Here is a 14,264-nt window from a genome sequence, read left to right on the forward strand (position 1 = left end):
AGAGATCCCGGGGACAGAAGCCACTGGGTGAGGGCTGTAGGAAAGTGGAAGGACAAGGACAGAGGTAGGAATCACTGATGTGGGTGTGAGGGGGGAAGGGTTAATAATTAAGGAAACAAAGCCCTGGAGGAAGCAGTCAGGTCTGGGGGGAAACACGCTCACTCTGTGAAGGACCGGAAGGAAGGAAGGTGGGCAGGTGCAAACACAGAAACACTCAAAAGTGGAAAGGAAGATGACACAAGACAAACGTTGTGTGCAGTAGGGCAGAATGCAATTCAGCACAGACCTTTTAGAATTGTGTTAACATCGCTGTAGTGAACAGCAATGCGATTGAGGGAAGAGCTCTTATTCACTCCTTTCTGCTGTTTGGACACTGATTGTCACATACATAGATATTGGTATATGTGGTCATCAGTGCCCAAACTGATACTTCATGGCTTTTTTTAAATTACCTACAGGAATTTTCTGAATTCATTTTCCCCAGATTATAAAATTAATCCATTATAGAGAAACATGAAAGTGAGGATCACCCCAAATCCCACCACACAGGTAAAATCAGTGTTAATAGTTTAGTGAATGAACTGCTGGAAAGAAAAGTGTGGAGAACAGAGAAGTACAGAAGAAAAGGAGGGGAAAGAGGAGGAAAAAGGAATTTGATTTGTATTTTCACCAAATGATCGTGAGCTATTTTAGAAACCATCATTTTCAACTTCTATATTGTGAAGTTTCCCACTCCGGTAAATTTAGTGAAACAGCACATTTTAAGGGAGTATTCTATTACATGCATATGCTATCGCTCGTTTCTCCAATAAGCATCAACCACGTAGATCGAGCATCACTGTGTACCTTCCCACTTTGTAAAATGGCTTCTTCACAATAAATTTGAGGAACTGAAATGTGAGTCATGGTATATGAACACTGAGACCTACAGAACGCGATTATCAAATTGGCTTCGATACTTCGTGGCACCTTGTGCCCCCAGCCCCCAGGCACGACCGCCTATCAACTTCGTGACGCTGGAGATCTGGGATCTGCCTCTTTTAACTGTTTCCCATACAGTGAGGAGCAAAATGTCATCAGCGTGCCTGCAATTTAGTTAATGAGCTAAAACATTTTTATATACTTGTTTGCTCTTTGCATTTCTTTCCTATGAATGTCTTAATCCAAACTTTTGTCCCCTTTTCAACTGAGTTAACATTTTTCAGTTTTGTGTTTTGTACTCTTTTTATTTTTTTTTTAATCCTCATTCGAGGAGATATTCATCGATTCCAAAGAGAAAGACAAGGGGAGAAAGAAAAAGAGACAGAGACAGAGAAAAACATCGATGTGAGAAACATCCATCAGTTGCTTCCTCTAAGCTGTCCCTGCTGGGGTCTGAACACACAACCCTGACATGTGCCCTGACCCGGAATTGAAACCCAGACTTTTTTGTTTATGGATAATGATGCTCCAATAAACTGAGCTTCACCGGCCAGGGCATGTTTTATGCTCTTTTTTATTAATGATATTTCATGCTTTTAATACACTATTAATACATTTATGTCAAGTGCTGGTTTAGAATTCAACTACTGATGGAGTACAACTAGATGAACTTAAACATTTTTAGTGTGCTTTTTAAGGAGGTAACATGATATACTGTTTCCAGCTTTGCCAAGCCCTGGGTTCCAATCCCTATAAGGGATAACCCATTAATCAGGGTTACAGATTAGTATGTTCACATTACAGAATGGTTGAGAAAATATGTACTGTGTACAAATCATTTAACATTATGTCTGGGACAAAATAAAGTGCTAGTGAAGATTAGCTATTATCGTAATTATCATCACATTTGGTTTAGTTTCAGAGATCTTTGATACCACAATATTTACTGACTCATTATGTACATGAAAATTTGAGTTTATTTATCAGACACCTAGTGGATAGAATGATTTCCCTCACCTCGAACACTTCTTTGTTCACACTCCACCAATGCTAGACTCCATTGCCTTGAATTTCGAAGACAAGAAAGGGGATGGGAGAAATTTTTCTCCTCTTTGGTGAAGCCAAGTTGCCTGAAATCTGTTTGTTTTGGGTGCTCCAGTGTGGTTGTTATACCCCCTGCTTATTTCCCTTCCAGGCTGATTGCTTTTCCTCACTGCTGAAGGTGGAACCTGGGGTTGCTGAAGGTGAGACCTGAGATAGATGCTCTCGCGCGCCTCCCGCGCTGCCAGGGGGTGTTTACAGCGGCGGCAGCGGCTTGTTGCCGGAGAAACACTATGTGCTTTGCAGGGAGGTTTCATCTGAGATGCTCACGCTCTTAATAGCTCAGTTCATTTTCCTGCGCCGTTCATTAGGCATCATACTTTCCACAGGATGCAGTCAATGTAACAACTGTGAACGGCCCTTGATCGGCATTACTTGATCTCTGTTTACTGTTTTTTAAAATTCTGCCTGGGCACTAGGAAAATATCTAAGTGAACTCCATTTAAAAAAAATATCCCATTGAAAAATACTACCTTGCACTTAAAAACTAAGAATGTGAGAAACAATTCATTTCTATGTGATTGCTTTAGTTGGTGTCTGTGACCTGCGATCACTTAGTTATTTTCAATGAATGTTTTCCGTCTCATTGATTTTTATTCATCTGAACTTTGTTTTTTGAACTGAGCAAGTACTATGTACCTGACACTGTGTTTCTGTTATTAATGGCAGGTAATTTAGGAGACAAAGGCAACAGATACGTGAAAAGGAATGTATTGGTTTAAGAAATATGCTAAACGCCAAATGAGAGTTACAACCACTAGGGGGAAAATCCCACAATATTGAATTGTAATCCTTGTCAAACAGCTGTCTTGACATCAGTTACAGTTTGGGGAAATAAAGTTTTAAAGGATACAATCCAGCAAGTTTAACAGAACACAGGCTGGTGAATGTTTAAGGTAGTGCAGCTTCTTGGAATTTCTCAATTTCCTTGTGAGGTTTGTGGTAATGTGTTCTCTTTAGGATACAATCTTGCCAGGTCCATGGAAGTCCCACGTGGAACCAATAACCCAACATCCTGAAATTACTCTTTCCTTTTACAGTGTCAGACAGCCATTAGCAAGTGCTCTACTTGGATCTTGCATCAGGTGTCTGGGCACTGTTGGCATAAGAAATGTCCAACCCTGGAGAGAATTTTATGAATTTGTTTGAGCCAAACCGATGCCATAAGCTGGGGAGCAAGATGTCAAATGCTCTGGAGAACAGCAGGTTTGCAGCTTCTTCTATGCATTTAAAATTAAGGAGGGAGCGGACTACATGAAGGTGGGAGGGAGCAATGTGGGGATCGGATTACAGGATACTTAAGATATGTGTTCTCTTGGAGGTTAATACTCCCTTTGAGGGCTATTACTTCTGGTATTTCAGAGACATGTTAATTTAGGTGCATTAGGACAATGGACAGGCTGGTCTAAATTCTTTCACTAAAGAAGTAAACAAGGTTAGGTGCTCCTAGTGAGGGTGGTTACACCTTCAAGGGGTCTGGGAAGGAGGATTTCCAGCATTTAAAAGGAGTAAACCCTTTGCACAAGGACAATGGACAGGGCTGGCTTAAAAAACATTTACTAAACAAATTATAGGCCCAGAATGTGACTGCCCACCAGGACCTTTCCAGTTGCAAATTTATGTTCAGATCATCCTGTGATGTTGCTTTCAGTCACTGAATTTAAACATACACGTTTTCATCCCCAATGGGCTAGTATGGAGTTAAATATAAATCAACAGCCTCTGGTGGGATGAAAGGGGCTTTTAAAAAAATGTTGTCTCTCCCTTTTAGCATCCCATAGATATACAACCTGTTCCAGCAATTCTTTTATTTCTAGTAGGCTAAAACACACTCTATGCATCTATGGTTTCTGGGGTGGATATAATTTCTAGTAAACATTATCTTTTCTTTAATTGCTATTTACGTACAATAGAGAGAATAGATGCAAAAATTTCATGTTGGAAAAAAAATCTATGGAAGGTACATGTTGGAGACTTTTCCTCTGGTTTCAGACCATTCTAAATACTGGAAGGCTATTTATATATGTCTGTTGCTTGTTTTTACCTGGAAGTATGATTCAATGTAATTAAATTATCCAACAAGAATATAGGTCACAGATCAGAAGTGGATGTTTACTCTGTGAACCTGTAATGAACTTGGGCTCTTTTTTCTCCTTCAAACAATATAGCTGCAGTTTATTGTCCACAACAGTCTCACTCAGGATCAGTCCCTGGAGAACCATGACCACCTCCTCTGCCCTCCCCCTTTCACACACACACACACACACACACACACACACACGCACACACAGGGAAAGCAGCCAAGCTTCTGTATGCACAACTCATATTGGTGCATCTGCTTTCTCTTAGCTTAGAGGCTCTTAGAGGCTCTTATATTCTATAGATTTTTTTCTACCTTACAATACTCAGGCCAAAATCCAGGGAGAATACCCTTGGACTGTAGCCATGCTAAAATTTTACTTAATGCTCATGAAAGCACCCATACCCCAAAGTCCAGCGATAGGCTTCAGCAGGAAGTGTAACCTTCATATTTGGTCTCAAAGTTCACATGCCATTTGCTGTTATAGATAAGCCTGTACTCACAGAGCAGGGCAGGACACTTATCGCAGCTAAGGACAGAAAAATGTCAAGGGGTCACAGCCTCTCCTGCAGGAAGAGGTGGCTCAGCTGTCTCAGCTGCTTAAACGGGACGAGGCCAACTGGCCTAACAGTCCCCCGTGTGTCTACTTACCCCCTGGAACCTGCACGTTTTCTCTCTTCCCCCAAAGGTCTGCCCTCTTCTCTCTGATATTTGAAAGTATTTTTAAGTTCCACCTGGGTATTTGCCGGCCATGTGTACACTGACTACTATGTCATTTAAGAAATACTGACCAGAGGCGTGGCAGTAAAACTAGGGCTAAATAAAGGTTTTGCTCAGCATTTGAGAAGCAAAGAATAGCTTTTATTTTAGAAGGTATGAGAAGGAGTTTCCACATATGGATATGGAACTCATCATCCACTCTGAGGAAGTGGTGACTGCTCACACACTTTAAACTGATGAAATAGTGAAAGAAGGGATCTCTTTCAAGACAGGAAAAGAAAAACAAATACTGTGTAAGAACAACTGGAAAAAAAGGCTGAGTAGAAACAGGGGCGTCGTTTCCTTTAGAGTCAGCACAGAATTTATAGTCTGACATTTCCTTTAAGAATGGGGGATTATTGTAACAAAGCAAGAAAAATGAAATAGTTGTATATTATAAACTGGTCATAGTGGTAATTGTAGAAAATATCAGAAGTAGCAGTAAATGGCAAAATGTCAAAAATACGTCCATCCGAGGGAGGCTGCAATGCTCTTTCCTCACCCATTCACATGGAGAGCTTCAGCCCATCCTCCAAGTCCCTGCCCCCATGTCTCCACCTCCAGGAAGCCACAGCCAAGACTGCCAAGCAGCGCCCAGTGCCTCCTTTGGGCTCCCTGGCTCTCACCCATGGCTGCATCATACATTTATCACCTTTTAGGGATCATTTACCCTTCTGCTGCCTCTTTTCTCTCTCCAAGACTGTAAGAATGCTAACTTGTTTTGCTTTGTATTCCTGGTGTCCAGCAAAGGTGAGAGGCATCTATCCATGTAATTGAGATCTTCCAAGAAGCTTCATGTAGAGGCAGTCGTGTGTGTCCCCCAATTCCCCTGCATGTGTTTGGAAGAATAAAAATCAGTGAGACACTCCTATGAAGAAATAGATATCTTTCTTCAAGTACAGCTAAAAAGATTGGTTATAGAAAACAAACGGGAAAATTGTGAAAGTGGAGGAAAGACAGACAGGCTAGAGTACTTGGGGCCCAAGTAAAAAAAATACTGTGGTGAGTTTCCGAGTTTTCTTGTTAGATCATATATCCCGGACTTGGAAGTGACAAAGTCAGCAAACTGGAAATGCTGAGTACAGACAAAAAGAAGCCCTATAAAAAGGCCTGCTCTCTCTCTCTCTCTCTCTCTCTCATTCTCTCTCTCTCTCATTCTCTCTAGCCAAAGGAACAGAAGAACAGCCTAGCAAGGAAAAAAAAACAGTAACTACTCCACTTCAGCCAAACACTACAGAACAGACCATGACCCCACCCATTCCAGCAAAGACAGCGTGGGAAGCCTAGACTTCCACCCTTGTCAGGCTGTGAACAGGTTCCTAAAGTCTCCCGCCAGGGCGGAGTTAGAGAAGGCTGAGTAAGAACTGGTCATTTCATTCCAACCTGCTGACAATAAAGCTTCCCCTGTCCACAGTGTCAGAGACCATGTGCGGCACTGCAGGGTGCCCTGCACATCCCAGCCAGGGAGGCATCAATGGAGGCAAAGTTGGGAGCTGAATTCCCACCACTTCCAATAGCAATGAGGGCCCCCTCTCACCCCAAGCATCATTGGAGGCTGAGTAGGAAACACACCCACCAATAATGAGGCAGTGACCCCCAATTCTCCTGCTAGGGTATTAGAGAAACTCAGCTAAAATGGAAGAGTTGAATAAGACCCATAGTTATAATAACATAATACTAAAATACCCAGGTTTCAGTTGAAGATCACTCATCACACTGAAAAACAGAACAATCTTTTTGAATGAAAAAAGACAACAGATGCCAACATAAAGATGACACAGATGTCAGAATTATCTGACAAGGATTTTATAGCAGCCATGATAAAAATGCTTCAGTGAGCATTTGCACACATTCCTAAACCAAATGAAAAAATAGGAAGTCTCAGCAAAGAGATAAACATTTTCAGCAAAGAAAAAGATGGAAATAAAAATCAAGTGGAAATTTTAGAAATAATAAAACCATAACTGAAATATTAAAAACAATGGATGAGCTTAAGAGTGTAATGGACTAGACAGAGAAAAGAACCAGTGAACTTGAAGACAGAACAACAGAAATTACCCAACAGAAATTGTTTGAACAGAGAAAAAGTAAACATTAAAGCAATAATAACATATAGAGCTTTAGAGATCTGTGGTATTAAAACAAGAACCAATGAAACTTTCTAAATTATTAAATAATGTTAAATGCAAATTATATTATCTAAAGGTCTCTGTGGCCCCAACACTCTTGAAGAATAAGTATCATCTGAAAGACAAATACAAATCTCAGTGAACTAATAGAACTAATCTATTAGGTGCACTAATAGAACACCTAAATTAGAACCAGGTAGCCTAAAAGTGAATGAAGCCTTTGAAGGGTCACAGGTTGTCACTAAAGAATAGAGTCTATGCCATGGAGAAATCAAGTTCATTCATCATGACCACCAAGTAGATACACGGTGGTGGCAACACGTTCTCTTTAAATCTATGGAACTTCAAATTGAACGGCTCAGCACGATACAGCTCTGCTGCTGGTGGGCTCATTTTTGTGCTCAGAGGAAAACATCCCTACCATCCCCATGAAAAATTCCAACTAGCAGGTGTTGACAAGTCCTCTGAAGTGTCATCAAAATAAGACATTTTTAACAATGTAAAAGAACCACTTTTAGAGCTATTTTCAACCCTCATTAATTATCAGTGAACAGAATAGGGATATTTTTCTTTTTCGGTACAAATGTGGAGTAAAATTTTATAACAGAACAATATATTCAATGCACAGATCTGCCCTCAAATTTTAACTTGTTAAAGCCATTAAATCTGAAGAAACCCAATCATAATTTTTTTTAAAAACCCACAAGATAATGTATTTTGGTTTTTGAGAAATATTTTACATTAATTTTTTTAAAATTAAAACTACAATAAATGAAATTTCAAAATTGCTTTTAAAAGAATCAAGGATCGCCTTGAAATTCTTGTGATGATAGCAATGTAACCTGGACTATTCCAATTCTATTCATGAGTCTGGCACTGCCAGTTCCTCAGAAGTTTATTCATGGTAAGAAGGTTCAAATATCTGGAGTCCAGACAATGTTCACAGGCTACTTCTGCCTTTAAGAGAAGTAGAAGAGCAGTTTTAGGCTCGGTCTGTCTTTATTCCCAAATGTGAACAACTCTTACACGTCCAAACGTGTGCGAGACTCGGGAGGAACACTTCCCAACTGCCAAGCTGAGGCCGCCGCTTCTCTGAGATGGTCATATCCCAGTTCTAGCTCTGGTTGGCAATTCCAAACAATATGAGAATGTGAAGGAGGACTGTGTGAAATACAGGGTTCTTTCAACAAGATTTATGGCGAGTTTTTTAGAATAAAAAAAAAATCAGTCTTCTTGGTTAAATGTTGGCAAACGAGTTTTCAACTTTAAAATGTCTGAAATTGGCTCTTTTCTTTCTTGATAGAAGCTGAGTCCAGTGATGTGCTCCACATCCGTGATCCGAGCTGTGTGTAATTTCACCAGCTCCTCAACCCACAATGACTCCTGCTGCTCGTGCTGTGAGGGTGGGTGGGAAATGAAGCAGAAAAGTCACTGAAAAATAGTTCACTTTTCTGACAAGCTCCCCATGTCCCCCATTTTAATCAACTTTGACCCTTTGGCTCCCAAATGGCAGATGCCTCAAGATTTATTAGGCATGATCCCTGCTCTTAACTAACTCCCTGTGTAATATATTCTATGCATATTTGTTTAATCAGAGACATCAAATTTGGGGAAAGAAAAGTATACCCAAATCACATGCCCATTTATTGCATGGGTACAAGAAACTACAATGGGGTGGGGTTAAACCAGGTTGGAAAACAGAAGCAACATGAGATGGTAGAAAGGACATGGTAGTTAGCATAACAAAACCTGGATTTACATCATGGTTCTGCCATTACCCTACCAGGTAAACTTCTGAATCCTGATTCTCTTCCTGTACCCTCCACACAGGGCTGTTCTGAGGATCCAATGTAATGATGTGTTTAAATGCAGAATGCAAACACTAGTACTTCCCAGAATCCATTAAATACAGAGTTGCAGTGAAAAAAGGGTTGAGGAAAGTGGTAAAACACAACTGGACTTCTGGTGAGGTAGTGAAGTCTTAGCTAATAGAAGGTCAGTAAAGAACTAAAGGCATGGGCTCTGTCACATGGAAGCAGAGATGGCACCTGAAGCAGGTGACAGAGGTGGATGAAAATCACATGCCCACAGTTCAGTGTAAATTTTTCTGAAAATAGCTACTGGGGAAGGTCAGATGAAGAAAGTATCCACTGGTTGGTGGGCTATGATTGTACTTTAAACACATCCTTCAATAAAGATTCACGTACCCTTGGGACATTGTTATCAAAAATGATAAATGCAGACTTTTCACATAAAAAAGAAGCAGGCCATTAATTTGAATTTTCCCACTAGCCCCCCATCATTCTCTAAATACTGCCGCCCCACTCGGCAGGCTTCTCTGCAACCGTCTGGATTCCAGCTCTCAAGGCCAGCAGATACCTGCCATCTGCCCCAACATTTGCAGCAATAGATAAAACTACACATAAGGCGTCTGTTCTCTCAGACCATTATTAGCTGGATTTGGGCTAATATCCAGCTTACCCTTACTCACTACTTCAGAGATGATACAGAAGGAATCAGTAATATGAATGTTACACCTTCAGATAATTCTCTCCCTGGTTCGAGTCCAATATTTGGTGTCCTCTAGGTACACTGTCATCATAAAATTTGATTAAAATGTCTGTATTTCAGATATCTATGCAATAGCTCTTGGAGTGGTAGAGATGGAAAGAGAACTTAACTCCTAACTCTTGGCATTTGACACCACCTTGGTCAATGAGACATAAGCATAAATCTGTTGCTGACTTCCTTTGGGGGATAGGGCTCAGAATTCTGACACAATATGAGGACGAGCCATGTTTAGCCCACATGGGCCACATGCTAGGAACCATGGTGCAGAAAGGCAGGACAGTTCTGGGTCCCTAATGGTGCTGTGACCCAGTACACTGTCCTCAGACTGTCTGCTCTGGACTTCCTGCTACAAGAGGCACCTCTGATTTGTTCCTGTCACTGTTTCTGTGATATGCTGCAGAGCACAGAACTGACACCTTTAATGACAACTTAGTCTCTCACGAAAGAGGGAGCCATGAAGGGGGACATATCTGGTGTGTGTCGACAGCAGCCACAATGTCAGCCAGTTGGCAGAGTTACGGGCCCAACAGGCCTCCAAACAGTTAAAATCCTGCTATTTTGCACGTAATTCTGAATAAAAAAGAAAAATAACTTTATAAGAAATGGGTTCTCTGAGGACTGGCCAACTAATTCTAGAAGCTTATCAGAGAAACAATTAAAGGGAGATACAACCTCATTAATGTTTAATGACCAATACACAGAAAGACAACTAGATCAAGGATGACAAAGGGATCACTGCACTCCACGCCTGGGCCCGCCACCAACACCACTGTCCGTTTCCCTCACTGCTATGTCCTTAGTACATGGAGCATCTGGCAGCAAACATTTATTAAAGGGTGGAATCACTGGATCAAAGGAGGCACAGAAGAATAAGCGAAGGCACAGATGAACACGTGGTCACAGCACTCCCTCCCACCAAGCTCAGACTGGGTCTCTGAACCTCCGCCCACAGGACTCCAGGTGTCTCCCACTAGACCCCTGAGACACTGAGACTGGTAGGAAAGCCACATATATTTGCCAGTTTAGGTCAAGACAAACTCTGTATAACTTTAGTGTATGAAAAAGAACAAAAAGAAAAGAAAACAGCAACCAGGATCTCTGGGAAGTACTCTGAAAAAAACATTTTGACTCATTATAAGGAAAAGCATAAAAACTTCTACAATTTTAATGCAGTCTTGACCCTCAAAGCCTAGAGCTTAGATTGTTTAAATTCCGAGCAAATAAGATAACATAAAACCAAACATTCAAATGACAATAAAGTTAAAAAATAATTAAGCACAAACACAATTCTTATAATAAAATAATATATAAAAAATTAATTTGAAATGTTGTCTAACCATACTTTAAGACTAATTTATAAGAGTGCTGACACTCTGGGAATTATAAATCCACTTTTGAAATAATAATAAGCTCATACTTCAAATAAGCCTAGAATTTAGTGGCTAAGCCATACAAAGTCACTAAGGTTTTAGGTTTTGACCTGATGTTTCGTGTTTTTAATAAATAAGGGAGGTCTCACTGAAGATGTGCCATCACAGAGAATCGAATTTTAAAACCATCCTGTGATTTCAAAGTATACGTACGCGTACACTCAAGTTATGTTTTCTCCCATGGCACTGTTACATGGAAGACACACACACACACAAATACACCTGCATTTTCAATGTGTGAGGTACATTAGCAAGCGACTTACCACGCAACTCTCACTGTAATCAGTCCTGTGAGGCAAAAGGAAGGCTAAGGCATCTAAACTGTCACACTGTGTTGGAGTCTGGGTTGTATTTTTACAACTTGTTAGCACAATGAAGAAGTGGGTTGGGATCAGAAGTTCTTGACTACGGATGAGTCTGCTGTTTCTGTAAAACATGACAATATTCACTTTAATAAAGAACTGTCTTCCTTTTCATGAATATTTCAGTAAAACATTTTTTCAAATATTACATCTAAAAATAACATTCAGTCAAATAATTAAGTGTGTTATAAAAACTCAGCAATTATAACAACTCAACTTATTCTGCCAGGTTGAGAGAAGAAGAATTAAAAGACAGACAAACTCAATCTAAATAACTTTTATTAGAAATTTGTGGAACTTGGAATTTTTAAAACTCTACCTTACCACACTGGAGTTGAGACACACTATTTTTGAATACCTATTAATAAGTCATTTAAATTCTATGTAGTATAGACATACAGTGGACGGAGAGAGAACTGGTTTGAATTTCTTTATTTCAGCTGCTTCAGAGAGGCCAGCTAGCTATGAAATTGTTTTAACTGGATTTTCTTTCCTATACGAATAACTTTATGCTTTTTAATTGAAGCGTATTCTCAAAGATATCCCAGTAACACCTTTGCCTCATTTTAATTCTATTTATTTCATCTCAAAGCTAGTTTTTTATTTCCCAGCATCTTTCAAAAGGTAAAGTAGTGGGATCCTTGTTTTCAAATACAATCTTATGTAGAACCATAATAATTAAAACAGAGAGCACGGGGTGAAGCAGTGAATGGGAAAGCTACGAAGTTGTTTTCTTTGCCCATTTTACTGCTATGGCTTATGAGGCAGTTACAGGGGACCCTTATACCTCAAGGGATATTAGTAAGAATTTTTAATTTTATAAACTAATGTGATTACAGATGTATTCGTGTAAACAGTAATCCCTAAGTCAGCCTGTGAGAGGCGTTCTCAGAAAAAGCTTAAATCTCAGCAGAGATTTCAGTCCCTTTTTCTCACAGCCTTACTAGAAAAATTGCTTCCAAAATCTGCCAAGTATCACTTTAATAAAGATCAACTTGTTTCCAAAATGTTCTCACCTCGCCTTTATAAAAACAGGTTTTCTCAAGACAGTCACTGGACAGTTACCTTCCAGCCAGAGTAGGGGAAAAGCTGGGACATTCGCCCCAGGCTTACAAGCTCTATAACCCTGTTGATTCCTCAACTCAAGATGCTTCTAGCTACACCATGTGGTTCTTCATCTTCTAATTAGTAGTATGTTAATTAAGATAGAACCTTAGTCACTCATAGAGATTTTAAACACTGATGTTACCTTCTTAACAATAACTCAGCAGCTCAGTATTTAATCTGAGCTCTAGTTACTCATCTGAGCTAAGTGGTGGAAGAACACTACTTCTTTCATCTAAAAATATTTTACCACACACTGAGCAAAACATTAAAATTAATCCCATATTTCAAGGGGTTTCCAGGATAATCAGAAATGTCACATACATAAATCTAAAAAGTATCGGATAGAAAAGGTTCTGCTGATTCATCTGAAAGGTGATCCCACTTGAGAGCTGTTGTTAAGAGTAAATGAAGTACATTCTTACTGCTTCACAGTCTCCAAGGCATCATAATGCCCATCGTAGTCCGAATCAAACACGGGACCGCTGACAACGTTGATGCCATTTCTTTCCTCGGCGTACCTTGGCAGCAGGGTGGCATGGACGTAGCGCCATATCGCTGAAACAAGAAGGAAGATGGTGCAGTTTCAAAACAAAAGGAGTCACGCTGTCATGTGAAACAAACCAACACCATGTGATTCAAAAGTAAGTATCTGGCAAATGTTGAATTCAACTCTATTACTGCCATTCCCAGAACCTGTGCATCACCATAAACTTTGGTCACATATTATTGTTAATTTTTTAAAAATCTTGAACAGAAACAAAGCAGGTTATGCACATTTATTGCTAATGTCTGAATATTCCCTTTGAAATAGTCACAAGGATTCTAGATGTAAATTAGAATAAAAATTTCCCTGCGTGCCCTGTATTTTAGAATTCCCTATGTCACTGAAGTATAAAAAGTACATTTATTCTTGTAAGAACCAAATGCTGCAATAATTAATAATAATAAACAATCTATTCATTTTAAGATTAAAAACATTATCAGGAACTTTATCTGTTCCAAAGAGCTGAACAAGGAACAGACTAAATGTTAGTGATAGTAGACTATGTTAGCTTGGTGACTTAAACACAATATTACATACTTTTTTCACCCAAAATGTTGATAAACATTTAAGGAGAGAGTAGAATAACAGGTATTGGTATATACTATAATTTTAATACTTATAGAATTTTTTTGTGTACTGGAATTCTTAAAGTCAAACAAACCAGTAAGAATGTATTTGATATTTAGCCATTTCATTTAAAACAGGTTTTATTACATATAAGTGATAGCTATAAAATATACATATATACACAGAAATTCATTAAAATTATAAGGCATAGGGTTAAATTTTTTTACCTTGAAAACTCTGGTACATTGGCACTATATTAGTAGTGAGCAATGCTTCAGAATACATTTTACTGGAACCTTTAGTTAGTTCTACAAAGAAATGAAAAGGACAACTATTTCATTCTTCACAAATAACATTAGAAATTATACTTTCTCCCATCCAAGTACTAACCAGGCCCAACCCTGCTTAGCTTCTGAGATCAGACGAGATCAGGAGTGTTCACAGTGGTACGGCCATAGACAGAAATAATACATTCTCATGGGGTGCATTTTAAAAAATAAGCTGAGTATCACCCTAAACCCATAAAACTTTCCCAGATATTGGTTCAAGGGAGAAATGCAATGTGTTTGTTCGAGTCCTTTAACAAAATAAAAATATTTGTATGTTTTCTTCTTCAAAATGAATTCACCAAAAGCAAAAAGACTGTAATAAGAAAGGTCCCGAATTAAACACTTTCAAATTTTACCTTATTTG

General features: G+C 39.3%; 1 protein-coding gene across 1 annotated transcript in view; it reads right to left on the reverse strand.

The window, feature by feature from the left end:
* Positions 1-796: 796 nt before the first annotated feature.
* ENPP1 (ectonucleotide pyrophosphatase/phosphodiesterase 1) overlaps positions 797-14,264 on the reverse strand; it is a 66,919-nt gene continuing 53,451 nt past the window's right edge. The window contains exons 22-25 of the mRNA XM_037147883.2: positions 13,799-13,879; positions 12,883-13,015; positions 11,255-11,417; positions 797-8,385 (exon numbers count right to left, since the gene is read on the reverse strand). Coding sequence (XP_037003778.2) covers positions 8,215-8,385; positions 11,255-11,417; positions 12,883-13,015; positions 13,799-13,879 — 548 coding nt within the window. The 3' untranslated portion in view covers positions 797-8,214. The remainder of the gene's footprint in view (positions 8,386-11,254; positions 11,418-12,882; positions 13,016-13,798; positions 13,880-14,264) is intronic.

The sequence above is a fragment of the Artibeus jamaicensis genome, unplaced genomic scaffold (assembly GCF_021234435.1).
Source record: "Artibeus jamaicensis isolate MK-2021 breed Jamaican fruit bat unplaced genomic scaffold, CSHL_Jam_final contig_387, whole genome shotgun sequence".
In the NCBI taxonomy this organism is placed as follows: domain Eukaryota; kingdom Metazoa; phylum Chordata; class Mammalia; order Chiroptera; family Phyllostomidae; genus Artibeus; species Artibeus jamaicensis.